The following is a 16,365-nucleotide window of genomic DNA, read 5'->3' on the forward strand; positions in this document are numbered from 1 at the left end:
TAGAAAAATAAACACGTTAACCAATAGTGACCCACCACACTTTTGTTTAGTTTAATGTATTTTCTTTTTCGGTCGTCTTTTGGCATTTCATCTTGAGCACTTGTGCATCAGTAACAACACTGAGATTTTGATTTTGAGTTTTTAGTTGAGTTTTGTAACAAGTTTAAAATAATATGTATTGTTCTTAATTTTGTTGTGTACAGATATGACAATTGTAAGATGTCATTTAAAGGGGCTTATATTGCACGAATGTTATTTTCTCATCACAAACGTACCTGAAGTTGTGTTTTATTTCATTCACACATTCACAAATGTAAAAGGTTAACCAGGCTGGCGCCATCTAGTGCCTCCGCTCAATTTCATTTCTCTCCAGTGACTAGGTCAGGAATCAGAATACACTAGACGATTCGCAAAAACTCCGGAAGTGCGAGTTCGGGTACCAGCCAATCAGCGAAGAGCCATATATTCTGTGTTGGCAACGATTCCCGAGATCGAGGATTTAAAAATGGAACAAAGAGAATGTTTGGTGAATTTTATCAAGGGGAAAGACGTTATTGCACTTTGGGAAAAGCTTAATATACCAGTTATCCCCGTTAGCAGCGCATTACATACGTCATGACCAAATAGCAGCAATTCTTTAAATAAAAAAAGTACCTGCCTACCATCGAGCGAACGAATCCTAATGCTGCGAGGACAAACGGTTTCTACGAAGTGAAAAAACTACTTACTTTTATTTACAATTTCTTCATCCAACTGAGCAATATATTTCTTGCAAATAATCGCTATTTAAAATAAACTGAAAGTGGACACGTTTCATCCTCGTCAATGGGAAAGCTGTTGTGTCCTTGGGCAACACACTTCCCAGTTCGCTCCTTGTGAGGTTTTTATTTTTAGTGGTCGTCATAGCGATGATGAATCCGACCGTGTTGAACCCCAGACCGCTGCGATGTTTCCAGTCATTTGTCACAGAAAGAGACACGTCTAAGGACGCTGTATATGAGTCACGTACTTTAATAGTAGTTTATGGAGTCCTCTGATAATGGGCCTATTGTGCGGCGCTGGGCGTGCGGAGCCTCTATTCAAATACAGTCAGAGGCGATGATGTCACAGGTTAGAGGTCAAGCTGATCGGCTAAAAATACACCCGAACTCAGACAGGAAGTGACAGCGGGCGAGCAGGAAGTGATGCGCACAGACAGAGGGACCACGGGCTGCAGCAGAAGCCGAGTGCACTGATAATGACAGGTCACCCACACTGATGTGAAGACATTTGAGTTTAAATTATAGAGCAGAACAAGCACAGAATGCACAGAAACATCACTGCAGCCCGGGGTTCAGCAGGGTCACATTCATCATCGCTATGACGACTGATAATCCTCAATCTGATTCACTGTGTTTATCTTTCCTGTATTATTTGTTTTTTGCTCTTCTGACTATTTTAATATCTTGTGTCAGTTCTCCTGGATGCGTTATAAATGAAATGAAATGAACTTTCAACAGAATCCTATTATCATATTATTTTTTTGAAATTTGCAATAACTTTTGTAAAAAAAACAACAACAGAAAAACAAACATAATTACATATTTTTTCTGAAGTCCACGTGGCATAATTAGGTTAAAGTATTTACAAATTAGTGTTGAAGTAATAAAACTAGAAACAAATAATACTTGAGTAACAAATACAAGTAATAAAATATGGAATTCAAAATTAACTGAACACTCTGTTACTACTACTACTACTACTACTGCTACTGCTACTGCTACTACTACTGTTACTGCTACTACTACTACTACTGCTACTGCTGCTGCTACTACTACTACTATTACTACTACTGACTCTGCTACTATTACTACTACTACTATTATACTACTACTACTATTATTACTACTATTATTATTACTACTATTATTACTACTACTACTATTATTACTACTATTATTATTACTACTACTATTATTACTACTACTACTATTATTACTACTATTAATATTATTACTACCATTACTACTACTACTATTACTACTACTACTGCTGCTGCTGTTGCTACTACTACTAATATTACTACTACTACTACTACAGTGACTCGGTTGGTAGAAGGCCTGTTCTATGATCAGAAAGTTGGCATTATGAATCCCTCTCTCGACATAAACATCAATAGTAGAGAGGTCTGATCCACTAACCTGCTCTAGGTTTGGTCCCAAATTTCACAGATGAATACTGTTGCTGCGACCTTGAGCAAGACACTTAACTCACCTCCAGTGTCTGTGTATCCTGGTCTATGAACGAGGGTGTGAATGGGTGTAAAGTAAAGTGCTCCGAGTGCCTTAGAGGTAGAAAAGTGCTACATAAATGTACCGTTTATCAAAAGTAGCAGAGTAATATTACACCAGTAGAAGAAAAAAGCAGTGGTCCAAGACATTACTCAAGTAAAAGTAAAAAGGTATTTGGAAAAAACTACTATACAAGTAAGAGTAAAAATAACAGTCAGGATGTAAAATTTGATTTCTAATTTAAAGTTAATGCAATTAGAAGGACAGAACATTACATAGTGCATAAAACCTAACATTAAAAGGAAAAACTAAAGTCTTATAATCAGGTTGGAAACTTGTGCTTTTTGCCATTGTGTCTTTGAGAAAAACACTTATTCATCAAGTTCATGTGTGTAGTGTGTGGGTGATTGCTGGTGGCTGGTGGCCTAGTGTACATTGCATTCTTCTGTATTTGAACCGATGGGGCAGCAGTGAATCCGGGGCATAAACACCACCTCAGGGCTTCTCTCTGTAGTTTTTAATGAGGTTCAAATTAGTATTGATTTAAACAGTTCACACCCGCCCATTTCACGCTACTGTGTTTACAAGTCACACAACTGCACTGTCAGGATCCAGAGAAAAAGACCATTTAATACTGCAAAACAAAATATACAACAACAAAGAAAAGAAAAAAGAAATATCCAGAAACACAGAGGTGGAAAGAGTAGTCAGTAATTGTATACTCAAATAAGACTAATATTGCTTCAAAATAATATTACTCAAGTAGAAGTATAAAGAAGTGGTTCAAGTAAAAGTAAGAAAGTATACAGGAAAAGTTCTACTCAAGTAAGAGTAACTTAAAGGTGCATTGTGTAACTTTTCTGGTAGAGGGTCCGTCAAACGCTTTTCTGTTTTGTGATGTTTTCTCAGTATGGTATTAAACCGTTCTAAAGGCCAAACCAGACCAAGTTACGGGTCAGATCTGTGGAGAGGTGACCCCACTCAGTCAGAATGCCTGTTTTTCTATGTATTTTTGAGCTGTAAACTACCTGTAATCGAATAAATGTAAGGTAGAGCTGTTTAATGTCATACTGTGGAACATTACATGACATCTCCATAGAAACAAGCAGGTGATGGACCTTGAACCAAAAATACACAGTGCAGAGTTAAAGAGTAACTGTCAGGACATTAAAGGTCAGAAAGGAAAATGAGAAAAAAAAAATGAATAAAAAAATTCCTGAATTCTGAAGGAGCAGAGCAAGAAACACGAATGTTCAAATCATTTCATATTGTCAACATACTGTAAAGCTTTTGTCACTATGTAGACTTACTCACACTGGCAAGATTTTTAATCAAATAAGTGTACTGTTACTTAAAAAAAATACATGTAACTGAGTAATTTGATTTTAACAATAGGATTTTCAAAGTTCACGTTTTAAATGTGTCCAGTAAAATTGACAAAAAGACAAAAATATGAACTGACAAACGAATACAAGAATCACATTTCAGAGCATATTTGTACGGATCTGAACTACAGGATTGGCAGTTTTATGCAGAATATGTAGTTATTGGTGAAAATTATGGTCAATTTTGCATTCATTAAAATTCCTAAAATTAGATTATAACTAGATATGCTCAACTGAACAAGTATCAACACTGAAAAGCTCACATAAACTGGATTAAATTGGTCCTTTCCTTAACAGTTCCAGGATGGTCTTGCTGTATGTCAGAGCTATTATAAAACCATGTTAATATTAAAAGGTGCAGTGTGTAACTTTTCTGATGGAGGGTCTGTCAAATGCTTGTCACACTGGCCATTGCTCTGCCTGGAATGTTCCACAGTATGACATTAAACAGCTCTACCTTTACGTTGATTAAATTACAGGTGGTTTTATAGCTCAAAAACACCAAAAAAACCCAAAAACTAATTCATTGAACTTTCTGACTGTGAGCGGGGTCGCCTCTCCACAGATCTGACCTGTAACTAGGTCAGATTTGGTCTGTATGACGATAGAAAGGTTTAATACCATTACACACAATGGAACTAGTGTTATTTTGTGTTGAAAACGTCATTATATCCCCTATAAAAACAAAACTGGTACTGAAATTGAGTTTAGTTAATTAGTTTAAAGCTGATTTATTATGTACCCACAATAGCTCAAATATGTTGTGTTTTGAATTTGACTGTAAAATATTGATTTGAAAACAGAATTACATGAGAACAATATGTCTGGGCACTATTTTACAAGCCCAGGGTGAGAGGGGACGGAGCGTTTAAATCATATTAGTAATGAAAGTGTGTTGAAATGAAAACAATGAAGCCGCGAGCTCAGAGGAAGTGGTGACAGACGAGATACGCTAATACACCGACTAAAGAATAAAGGGAGGGGAGAGGAGGAGAGGAAGAGAGGAGAAACGGGGAGAGAGAGAGGACATGAGAGAGAAAGGGAAGGGCAAGAGAATAAAAGAGAATAGAAGGAGAGAGAGAGAGAGAGAGGAGAGAGACAGGAGAGAGAGAGAGAGAGAGAGAGAGGAGAGGAGAAAGAGAGACAGAGAGAGAGAGAGAGGAGAGAGGGAGGTAGAGAGAGAGAGAGAGGGAGAGAAAGTAGGAGAGAGATGAGATGAGGAGAGGGAGAGAGAGGAGAGAGAGAGAGAGAGAGAGAGAGAGACAGGAGAAGAGAGAGAGGGAGAGAGACAAGAGAAGAGAGAGAGGAGAGAAATAGAGATAGGAGAGAGAGGGACAGAGACAAGAGGAGGGAGAAAGAGAGAGGGAGAGAGACGAGAGGAGGGAGAGAGGGAGAGAGATGAGATGAGGGAGAGGGAGAGAGACGAGAGGAAAGAGAGGGAGAGAAAGAGAGATAGGAGAGAGCCGGAGCAAGACGAGAGGATGGAGAGATACGAGAGGAGAGAGAGAGAGAGAGAGAGAGGAAAAACTGGAAGAGATTCAAGAGGAGAAAGAGAGAGAGAGGAGATAGAGTAGGGAGAAAATGTAAAAGAATAAGAGGAGGGCAGGAAGGAGAAGGGGGAGAGAGAGGAAATGAGAAAGAAAAGAAGTAATTCAGACAGAGAGAGAGAGATGGAGAGAGATGGAGAGAGAGAGAGAGAGAGGATAGAGGTGGAGGGAGGAAAGAGACAGAGCGACAGAGAGAGAGAGAGTGTGTGGTCTACTCTCTGTTAATAGGACCATAAAGAGCGAGAGCCACAGAAAGAGTGAGGATCTGATCAGGACTAAACCAGGACTAAACCAGGACTAAACCAGGATTTACTCAAATGGATTCACTCAAACTGGACCAAAATCCTATAATTCAGATCCTGTCATGAGGACTGGGATTAACGGATTAAAGAAGACAACCTTGTGTGGATTTAAATGAAACAATGGAATATTTTTTGGTTAGATTTGAGATTTCTTTTTACAGTTTGAGCACCTTTTCTACAACCTAAATCTTTTCTTTCTTTTTTATCTCAATAGCTTTCAATAGAAATACACCAATATTGTGTCTAATATAAACACGATTTTTTAAATTTTTTGTGTATTTTTGTTTATTTTGTTTTGCGTCAATCTAAGTAAAAATTGGACTGAAGAAAGAGAAAATGAACAACGTCTGAATAGATTTTTTTTTGTACGGGAACTAAATATTTTGTTTTGGCCAAGGCTCTTCTTTTTTTTTTTTTCTTTTTTTTTAAATAATTAAACTTTCAAAATGGTGGCAGGAGGACAAAGCTCAGAGCTCAAAGTTGAGATTTTCAGCTCCAACGTGACAGAGGACACAATGAGAAAACACATCGAGGTAAGAAAGACAGAAAATCTAAGATAAACTGAGAAGAAAACTTGTTTTATTCTGATATTCAGTTGATGCATTTTTAAGTATACTTTTCAAAATGTTTAAATATTCAGCACAGATATTTTCAAGCCTTCCAGTCAAAATTCAGAGGGTAAAATTTGCAGTGAAAGAAAATTACAGTAAAGATCCAAGATGCCAAGGCAAAAACAATCGATCATGTGACTGAGGCGGACAGAGGCTGTTTCTGATTGGCTGTTCTCTTCGGTGGGCGGGACTTATAGTTAAAAAGAGAGATTTTGAGATTTGGATTACACTAATTCTGACCAATCATGTAACTTTTCAGATTTTACTGCTGCTTTGCTTGAAATATCCCACAGTATGGCATTAAGCGTATATATTTCCATGGAGATGAGCTGGTGGCACCAATTGTGTAAACTACAGGTCATATCTGTGGAGAGGCATGCATGCTCACAGCAACAATGCAATTTTTCTTTATGTTTTAGTTTATTTTTTTTAGAAGCAAAAACAAATGAATTAAATGTGAGATAAATGTCATGCTGTGGAACATTCCAGTCAAAGCAAAAACATCTCCATGGAGACCACCCTAAAAGTTACGCAGAGCATCTTTAAGTAATGTACACGAACCTGAAATGTTTACTTAAAGGTGCACTATGTAATTTTTTGGTCGGGGGTCCAAATCTGCTTGTTTCTATGGCGATGTCATTGCTCTGCCCGGAATGTTCCACAGTATGACATTAAACAGCTCTACTTTCTTCTTTATTTAATCAATCACAGGTAGTTTTATAGCTCAGAAATACTTAAAAAACAACAACAACAACCAAAAAAAAACAGGCACCCTGACTGTGAACGGGGTCGTCTCTCAAAAGATCTGACTTGTAACTTGGTTTGGTTTGATTTCCACAAAGATAGAAAGGTTTAAACATTCCGGACAAAGCAATAATCCCACGGAGAAAAGCATTTAACGGACCCTCCACTAAAAAAGTTACACAATGCACCCTTAAGTACTGTACTTGTACTTCTTTACATTCCACCACTGCCCAGGACTATAGACGGACACCTTAACTGAGTAAAATAGTATTATAATCTTAATCCTAGCAGGTCTAAACCATGCTGTCATTGGTCGATAGTGTTATTTATTTTCATATTGATGTCTGTCACTGAGGGTCACTTCTGCTTGACTTTGCTTTGAACCAGTTTAATTCAGTCCAATGGAAAGTCCAGCGTCATCTCAACACTCTCTTTTAATAACAGTGTGAATATGGGCTTATATAACTGTGAATGTTATGTATCGGCAGGGTAAATCTGCTTGTGTAACAACTGGTATATGCAAAAATATCTATAAAACCTTTGAGAGATGGAAGGACAGTGTTTTCAATAGTCCAGTCCAGCTTCTTATGTTCTGATACCAGTATTGTTTTTTTTAATCTATATTGCCATATGTCATCCTCTCAGATGGAGGGTGAGAAACAGTTACCTATTGATTACTTTGTACTTTCCTGTGAAATAACCTAAAGTTTTTTTTTGTTTATTTGTTTAGTTTTTTTCTTAAAATACACACAATATTAGTAGTATTTATTTTATTTGGTCATTTTGCAGCACTACAAAATAAAATGAATCAAAACGAGACTACAACCCCATGAATCATGACCAAAAGGCTGAAGTACTTATAATGCCTACCCTTCAAAAGACACATACATTAAAAAAAAAAAAAAAAACAAAAAACATTATTCATTTTAACTGAATATAGAATGTATTATTATTATTATTATTATTATTATTATTATTATTATTATTATTATTATTATTATTATTATTCATTTATTTATTTATTTATTTTATATTTTTTTAACATTTTATTTATTTTTTTATATGTTAAAAAAATCTGGTATCAGAACAGAAGAAACTGGACCAGTATTTTTTTTTATTTTTTGTTTTGTTTTTTTTCTTTTTTCACATGCCATAAGAAAAATTAAAATAAATAAATAAATCTATAATCTATATCTATTAATAATTTTGTGTTAAGGTCTAGTCACAAATCAAAAAGATCAAGTTCAAAGTTTGTGAATTTACCTTTTTGATATTTCACAGGAAAGTACAAAGTAATCAATAGGTAAATCTGGTTCTCATGTCCCATCTGAGAGCTATGACATTATCACATCTTATCTGAAGAAAAAAAAACGAAAAAAAAAAAAAAACACTAAGTGATCATTTAGGTTTAATTATTTACTGTTATCCAATATTATTAATGAATACTAAAGCAGGGACAGAAAACAGCATTCATATCATACTTAACTTATTACTAAATGGATCCACTTGTGTTATGTAACTGTTAATAACTCTCCTTCTAACGGCACTATCGAATTTGGCTCCAATTCACTTTATGCTGAAAAAACATCGCCCTTCTCTTTGTAACTGCTGCTGCTGTCAGGCTCCTCGTTTTGGTCTTAAAATGTTTGTATTAATTCGCTCTTCGTGAGCTTGGTGTTTTTATTTCACTATTTTGTCCATAAAAATTCCTATTCCTAATATGGGACTCTGCTCCAAATTCACCCCCGTAACTGCCACCTTCTGTGAGCTTCATTTGACTGGAGCCTAGTCCACTTCTTTACCCAGTCGATGGGTGTCGTTCGCAAACTTGATCAGCTTTATGGAGTTATGGTTGGAGGTGCAGCAGTTGGTGCACAGGGAGAAGAGCAGAGGGGAGAGTACACAGCCCTGTGGAACTCCAGTGCTGATAGTTTGAGTGTCTGAGTCATTCTTCCCCAACTGAACACACTGGGTCCAGTCGGTCAGGACGTTTATGATAGTAGAGTTGGACATGTTGAAGGAGAGAGCTTGCCTGGAGAAGAGTAAGGAGGAGGATCATAGTACCTACCCATTTTAGTCTTAAAATGTTTGTATTAACCCGCTCTATATGATCCTAGTGCTTTTATTTGACTCTTTTGTCTGTAAACCAATTCCTACTCCTAATTTGTAACTCTGCTCCAAACTTCGCTCGTGTAACTGCTACCCTCTGTGAGCTTCATTGGACTGGAGCCGATGGGTGACGACACACTCCCTTACTCCACTTTTTTATACAGTCTATGGGATGAACGCAGAGCTAAGTCCAACAAACAAGATACTGGTGAAGCTTCCAGAGGAGTCCAGGTGCTGCAGGATGAAGTGTAGGGTCAGGTTTATAGCGCCATCTACAGTCTACAGGAAACTGCTGAGGTCCAGGAGGAGAATGATGGTCACATTTTTATACAACACGTTTCCACCTTCAAGGCGCTCAAAGTACTTTACAACAAAGAACTGCTCACCCATTCACACACACACACAAATACACCAGTGTACACAGATACTAGGGGTGAGGTGGGTTAAGTGTCTTGCCCAAGGACACAACAACAGTATTCCAATGATGTTTATGTCGAGAGTGGGATTCGAACTGCCAACCTTCGGATCAGTGGACAAAAGCTCTACCAACTGAGATAATATTGCTCACACAATGACGAATGAATTGAAACCGGGAAGGACATGGCACGAGTCAAATGCCTCCTTGTCTCCTCTGTTTGTCTCCTTGTCTCCTACCTCCTCGTCCCCTCACTCCTCTGTCCGTGTGTCCTACAGGAGCCCAGTACGAAGCGCTCTAAACCAGTGTCCAGAGTCACGTCTTTGGTGAATCTTCTTCCCCCAGTGAAAACAGCTCCACTGAAGAGGATCGGACTCAGTCTACAGGTAAAACCAGGACTAAACCAGGACTGAACCAGGACTGAACCAGGACTAAACCAGTAATAAACCAGGACTAAACCAGGACTCAACCAGGACTAAACCAGGAATAAACCAGGACTGAACCAGGACAAAACCCGGACTAAACCAGTAATAAACCAGGACTGAACCAGGACTAAACCAGTAATGAACCAGGACTAAACCAGGACTCAACCAGGACTAAACCAGGAATAAACCAGGACTGAACCAGGACAAAACCAGGACTAAACCAGTAATAAACCAGGACTAAACCAGGACTCAACCAGGACTAAACCAGGAATAAACCAGGACTAAACCAGGACTGAACCAGGACTAAACCAGGATTGAACGAGGACTAAACCAGTAATAAACCAGGACTGAACCAAGACTCCAAGACTGAACCAGTACTAAACCAGGACTGAACCAGGACTAAACCAGGACTGAACCAGGGCTAAACCAGGACTAAACCAGTACTAAACCAGGACTGAACCAGGACTAAACGAGGACCTAACCAAGACTAAACCAGAATTAAACCAAGACTGAACTAGGACTAAACCAGGACTGAACCAGGACTAATTCAGGACTAAGTAAGGACTAAACTAGGATTAAACTAGGACTACACCGAGACTAAACTAGGACTATACCAGGACTATATCAGGACTAAACCAGGACTAAACCAGCCTCTCTCTCCTCAGCGCTCCATCAGTTTACGCACAGACAGTCGAAATGACCACTCTCCAGTCTCTCCTTCTGCTTCCGCGGTGAAAACTCGAGTCGTCACTGCGACTGTATCCAGCCCTGGTTCCTCGGCAACCATCCCTCGCGTCTCCACGGGAACAGCGGCATCACTGTCATCAGGGTCCAAACGACGGGACAGCAAACTCTGGAGCGAGACTATTGATGTTCGGCTCTCACAGACTCTGAGTCCCAAAGAGATCAAGAGACAAGAGGTAAGACTAAACCAGGACTAAAACAAGACTAAAGCAGGACTAAAGCAGGACTAAACCAGGACTGGACCAGGACTGAACCAGGACTAAATCAGAATTTAAATGAAATTAAACTAGCACTAAACCAGGACTAAAGCAGAAATAAATAAGGACTAAACCAGAACTGAATCAGGACTAAAACAGGACAAAACCAGGAATGAAACCAAGACTAAACCAGGACTAAACCAGCACTAAACCAGGACTAAACCAGGATGTAAACTGGATTGAATAAGCACTGAAACAGGATTAAAGCAATGCTGAATCAGGCCTAAGAAAACATTAAACCAAACTTGACCAAGACTAAAACTGGACTCAAAAAAGAAAAAAAACAACAACACAAAAACAAAAACATGAGGAAAGTAAACCAGCAGTGACCAAAAGACTAATGCAGGACTAAACCCGGACCTCACAGGAGGTGGGAGAAACTGTGTTTATGCCTATTTCGCCTTTGCAGTATTTAATAGTATTATTTTAGAACTTTTCCACTGTGACAAAATTAAATACTATTTGTGTGTGTATGTGTGTTCAGGCAATTTTTGAGCTGGTCCAGGGAGAGCAGGACCTGGTGGAGGATCTGAAACTGGCCAAAAAGGTGCATGTTATTTAGTGTTCTGTAATAAACTAAATCTAAACTGTAAATACACTTGTGGTAAGCTGATGATGTATGAAGAGTTTTTGTCTATCATCTGATCTAATGTAATGTCTTTCCCCTGTTTGTGATTTGTGTGGTAATGTAATGTATTTGCTGCAGGCCTACCATGACCCCATGAGGACCCTGTGCATCATGACTGAACAAGAACTCAACCAGATCTTTGGGACTCTGGACTCTCTCATCCCCCTGCACGAAGGTGAGTTCCAGTCAGACCTGAGATAGTCCTGGTTTAGTCCCGATTTAGTCTCTTTTCGTACACCTGAGTCAAAAAATCCTGGTTTAGCCTGTGCGTAGACTTATCGATACTTTGCAGGTTCTATGATGGAATATTTAGGGGTTACCATGGTGACACAATGCACACATTAGGAAACACAGCCAGTATCAATTGGCTGATGATTAAATTGTACCTTGCCATGACTTCTTGTATTACAAAAAACAAAAAGCAAAAAAACAAACAGTTGGACAATGTTAACTTTAGCTTCCCTCCATTTATATTAAGCCATTGACGTAAAGAATGTTGTATTGTTATTTGAAACATAGCAATACAGACTATGGTGTGTGTTTTCACTTTAATTTCTAAATCCTTTCTCGTCAGATCTTTTGAATCGACTGAGAGATGAGAGGAAATCAGACGGATGCACTGAACACGTGGGGCACATTCTCACACAGTGGGTGAGTGACTGACCAGGTTTAAAACAACTGTGATGGAGAAGACTTTTTACACTACAGAATGTACCAGGCCAAGCACAAATCTTCCTATGTTATCAGGATCATACTGACAGTTTTAATTTTAAGCACAGTGGGATCAAATAATGTATAAATCAGAGTTATTAGCTTGGTGAATTTTTAATCAAGAGTTAAAAAAGTTGAGCCATACAGGACTATATGAATATTGTACAATTTTACAACTTACCCTTATGTCACAGATCAGGGCTTCCCAACTTTTTCCTCTCAATGAAAATAATTGTTTTAAGGGACCGGTGAAGGGGCAGGTTCAGTAATAATAGGACAAAATGTTTATAACTCTTATCCCTAGTTTGAAAAAAAAATTGTTGATAATCATGTTTGTTGTGTAGGTTCATTTGCCCTGCATTACAGGAAATATGCTGGTAGACAAGGAAGAGTTTTGTGTCTTTTTTAAAAAGATATATCATATTTTCCTCTGGGGCCTGATATCAGATGGTCCATGGTCTGGTTTTGGGCCCCGAACTGGTGGCTGTGGACCCCTGTCATAGATAACACTGTCACCATTTCCATTTGTGTACTGTGTCTCTTTACTCCATGGCTTGCAAGCCTATATTTTTATGTTCTATGTTTTATTTTATTCTACTTTTTAAATAAAGGATAGAACATTTTTAGTCTATAAACATATACAAATCGGGATATTTCTACTTCATTTGAGTGTTTTGCTTTTTCTTACTCTTTGTTGTGTGAGCTACTGTAAGTAATTTTTGCTGTAGATCGATCAAGCTTGTCTACATCTAAGAAATCATAAAATTGCGACTGATCAGTTTAAGAAACAAAAGCCTGACCTTTTATGATCTGCGTTATCTTCTCTCTCTCCCTCTCAGGTGCCCTGTCTGTCTGAGTACACCCCTTACTGCAGTAACCAGGTGAAGGCCAAGGCGCTGCTGGACCAGAAGAAGCAGGAGAGCCGGGTGCATGACTTCCTCCAGCGCTGCCTCCTCTCTCCCTTCAGCAGAAAACTGGAGCTCTGGAGCTTTCTGGACATTCCGCGGAGCCGACTCGTAAAGTACCCGCTGTTGCTAAGGGAGATCCTGCGTCACACGGACAACGAGCACCCCGACCGACAGAGGCTGGAGGAGGCTGTAAGTAGTAGTTAAAATCATATCTTACATGCACTAACAAGTTTAAAGTGTTTTCATTAACACATGTTTAACACAAACCCTGAATATTTAGGCTGTGCTCCTCTCTCAAATTGAAAATACTCTGTTCCACCTTGTGATGTCACGTGGTAATACTTCAATCTGTTTTTAAACTGTAGGCACTGCTCTGTCTGACTTTAATCTGAGCTTTGTTTTAACACAATCTGACCAAGAACTGACTTAGAACTACAAAATGTGAACTGATTTTGAGCTGTTAAACAAGTCCTACTCTCACTTTTTTCACTTCTTCAAAATCAAGCACCTAAAGAGCACCAGAAATGCTCATATTGATCACACGCTCCTGAAAATAGTCCTAGTTTACTTCTAGTTTAGTCTTGGTTCAGTCCTGGTTTAGTCCTAGTTTAGTCCTGATTTAGTCTTGGTTCAATTCTGATTTAGTCTTGGTTTAGTCCTGATTCAGCCCTGGTTTAGTCCTAGTTTAGTCCTGGTTCAGCACTGGGTTTAGGTCTTGTTTAGTCCTGGTTCAGCCCTGGTTTAGTTCTAGTTTAGTCCTGGTTCAGCCCTGGTTTAGTTCTAGTTTAGTCCTGGTTCAGCCCTGGTTTAGTTCTAGTTTAGTCCTGGATCAGCCCTGGTTTAGTTCTAGTTTAGTCCTGGTTCAGCCCAGGTTTAGTTCTAGTTTAGTCCTGGTATAGTCCTGGTTTACTCCTGGTTCAGCCCTAGTTTAGTTCTAGTTTAGTACTGGTTCAGCACCGGGTTTAGTCCTGGTTCAGTCTTGGTTTAGTTCTAGTTTAGTCCTGGTTCAGCCCTGGTTTAGTTCTAGTTTAGTCCTGGATCAGCCCTGGTTTAGTTCTAGTTTAGTCCTGGTTCAGCACCGGGTTTAGTCCTGGATCAACCTTGGTTTAGTTTTAGTTTAGTCCTGGTTCAGCCCAGGTTTAGTTCTAGTTTAGTCCTGTATCAGCCTCGGTTTAGTCCTAGTTTAGTCCTGGTATAGTCCTGGTTTACTCCTGGTTCAGCCCTAGTTTAGTTCTAGTTTAGTACTGGTTCAGCACCGGGTTTAGTCCTGGTTCAGTCTTGGTTTAGATCTAGTTTAGTCCTGGTTCAGCCCTGGTTTAGTTCTAGTTTAGTCCTGGATCAGCCCTGGTTTAGTTCTAGTTTAGTCCTGGTTCAAACCTGGTTTAGTTCTAGTTTAGTCCTGGTTCAGCCCTGGTTTAGTTCTAGTTTATTCCTGGTTCAGCCTCGGTTTAATCCTAGTTTAGTCCTGGTATATTCCTGGTTCAGTCCTGGTTCAGTCTGGTTCAGTCTTGGTTATGTCCAGGTTTAGTTCTGGTTAAGTCCTGGTTCAGTCCTGGTTTAGTCCTGGTTTAGTGGACCAAACATAACCGTCTGTTCATAAAAAAGCCCTCATAATAATCTAAAGATATGATATTAGTGTACAAACATCCATGACCCATTCAACTTACCAGGATGAATTGCTATCTTGGTGCACTGCTGTGTATGACTAAAAATGTTGAGTGATTTATTCATCATCCCTCCCTTTGTCCTGCAGATGGCGATGGTGCAGAGCGTGGTGGCGGACATAAACCGTCAGACCGGAGAGTCCGAGTGTGAGTTTTACAAAGAGAGGCTGGTTTACACCGAAGAGGGACACAGACACGAACTAATCGAACGCTCCCGAACTCTGAGCTGCCACGGAGAGCTGAAGAACCACCGGGGAGTGGTAAGTACATGATTTATAATACTACTGTTAATACTATTACTACTACTATTACTATTACTCCTACTACTACAACTATGATTACTACTACTACTACTACTGCAGCTGCTGCTGCTTCTAGTACTACTGCTACTGCTACTACTACTACTACTGCTGCTGCTGCTACTACTACTACCACTACTACTGCTGTTGCTGCTGCTTCTAGTACTACTGCTACTGCTGCTTCTGCTGCTACTACTACTACTACTACTACTTCTACTACTACTGCTACTGCCACTAATACTGCTACTGCTACAACTACTACAATGCCACATACTGCTTTACTACTACTACTACTACTACAATGTACTTCAATGCAAAGGTCCTTCTTTGGTTAAACCAGGGACAGACTTTTTTTTTTTATTTAAAAAACATTGCTGTATGAGAACCATGTGGAAACAACAGCTTGTGACACCTTCAGCCAGGTGTTTGTAATAAGAAACAACTATCTTTATTCAGGGCAGTCTTGTGTGATGTCACATAGTACTCAAAATTGCAGATGGTACTGGACGCAACACACATTGACACAAAGCTGAAAAATGTATCTACTTTGCACTAAAATTGCCAGAAAAGACTATGACCAGTGGATAATGATATTCACAGTTTAGAAGCAAAAACAGATTTACTGTTCAGTTTGACTTTATCCTCTTTTTTTCTTGTTTTTGTTTTGTAGAAGCTGCATGTTTTCCTCTTCCAGGACGTGTTGGTTATCACTCGTTCCGTCTCCTCCTCTGAACAGCCAATCAGATACCAGCTCTGCCGTCAGCCAATCCCCATTGAGCACCTGGAGCTGGAGGACCTTTCAGACGGAGAGATGAGAGTGGGCGGGTCCATTCGAGGAGCCTTTAGCAACAACGAGAGAAGTCAGTACCAAATCAGTCACTAATATGTCAATATTTTAAGAACTTCACTAAAAACTGGCCACATTGTTAGAAACTTTCAAATATTTTGGCCGAAGATAAAAGTTAAGAGTCATTATTTCTGTTTTAGATCTAAGACTGCTAACACCAGACTGAAGTCAGTTGATTTCCACACATCAATCTGAAATGACACATATTTTAATCTGATTTCTCACACTGATCGGTCAAAGCTCAAGAAATCAAAGTTTTGTTAAACCCAGATGAAACAAAAGCACAAACCTTTTTACCATCCACAAATATTGTTTCCACTCAAACAGGCCGAAGTACAAGGGTGAAGTTGGCATCCCCATGTTTGTGTTGGTTAATTTGTGCGCTTCACCTTTGGCTCCACCCAAACAAATTCTCGTAAACAAACATCATAAATATTGTGGGAATTCATATTGCTGGCCAGTTTATATTAGACCTGGTTAGTTTTTAAAATTATTGGTT

General features: G+C 39.0%; 1 protein-coding gene across 3 annotated transcripts in view; it reads left to right on the forward strand.

Moving 5' to 3' along the window:
• arhgef3 (Rho guanine nucleotide exchange factor (GEF) 3) overlaps positions 1-16,365 on the forward strand; it is a 33,334-nt gene that overhangs the window by 14,676 nt on the left and 2,293 nt on the right. For 2 of the 3 annotated variants that reach the window (XM_055159334.1, XM_055159335.1), the window contains exons 4-11: positions 9,662-9,769; positions 10,474-10,728; positions 11,294-11,356; positions 11,516-11,612; positions 12,012-12,088; positions 12,988-13,245; positions 14,810-14,980; positions 15,690-15,879. In XM_055159334.1, the coding sequence (XP_055015309.1) occupies positions 9,662-9,769; positions 10,474-10,728; positions 11,294-11,356; positions 11,516-11,612; positions 12,012-12,088; positions 12,988-13,245; positions 14,810-14,980; positions 15,690-15,879 (1,219 nt within the window). Of the gene's footprint in view, positions 1-5,969; positions 6,038-9,661; positions 9,770-10,473; positions 10,729-11,293; positions 11,357-11,515; positions 11,613-12,011; positions 12,089-12,987; positions 13,246-14,809; positions 14,981-15,689; positions 15,880-16,365 lie in introns of those variants that run through there. The other variant, XM_055159336.1, reaches the window with a different exon arrangement.

Source organism: Boleophthalmus pectinirostris, unplaced genomic scaffold (assembly GCF_026225935.1).
Source record: "Boleophthalmus pectinirostris isolate CB_2022bp ecotype Guang Dong unplaced genomic scaffold, ASM2622593v1 HiC_scaffold_23, whole genome shotgun sequence".
Classification (NCBI taxonomy): Eukaryota; Metazoa; Chordata; class Actinopteri; order Gobiiformes; family Gobiidae; genus Boleophthalmus; species Boleophthalmus pectinirostris.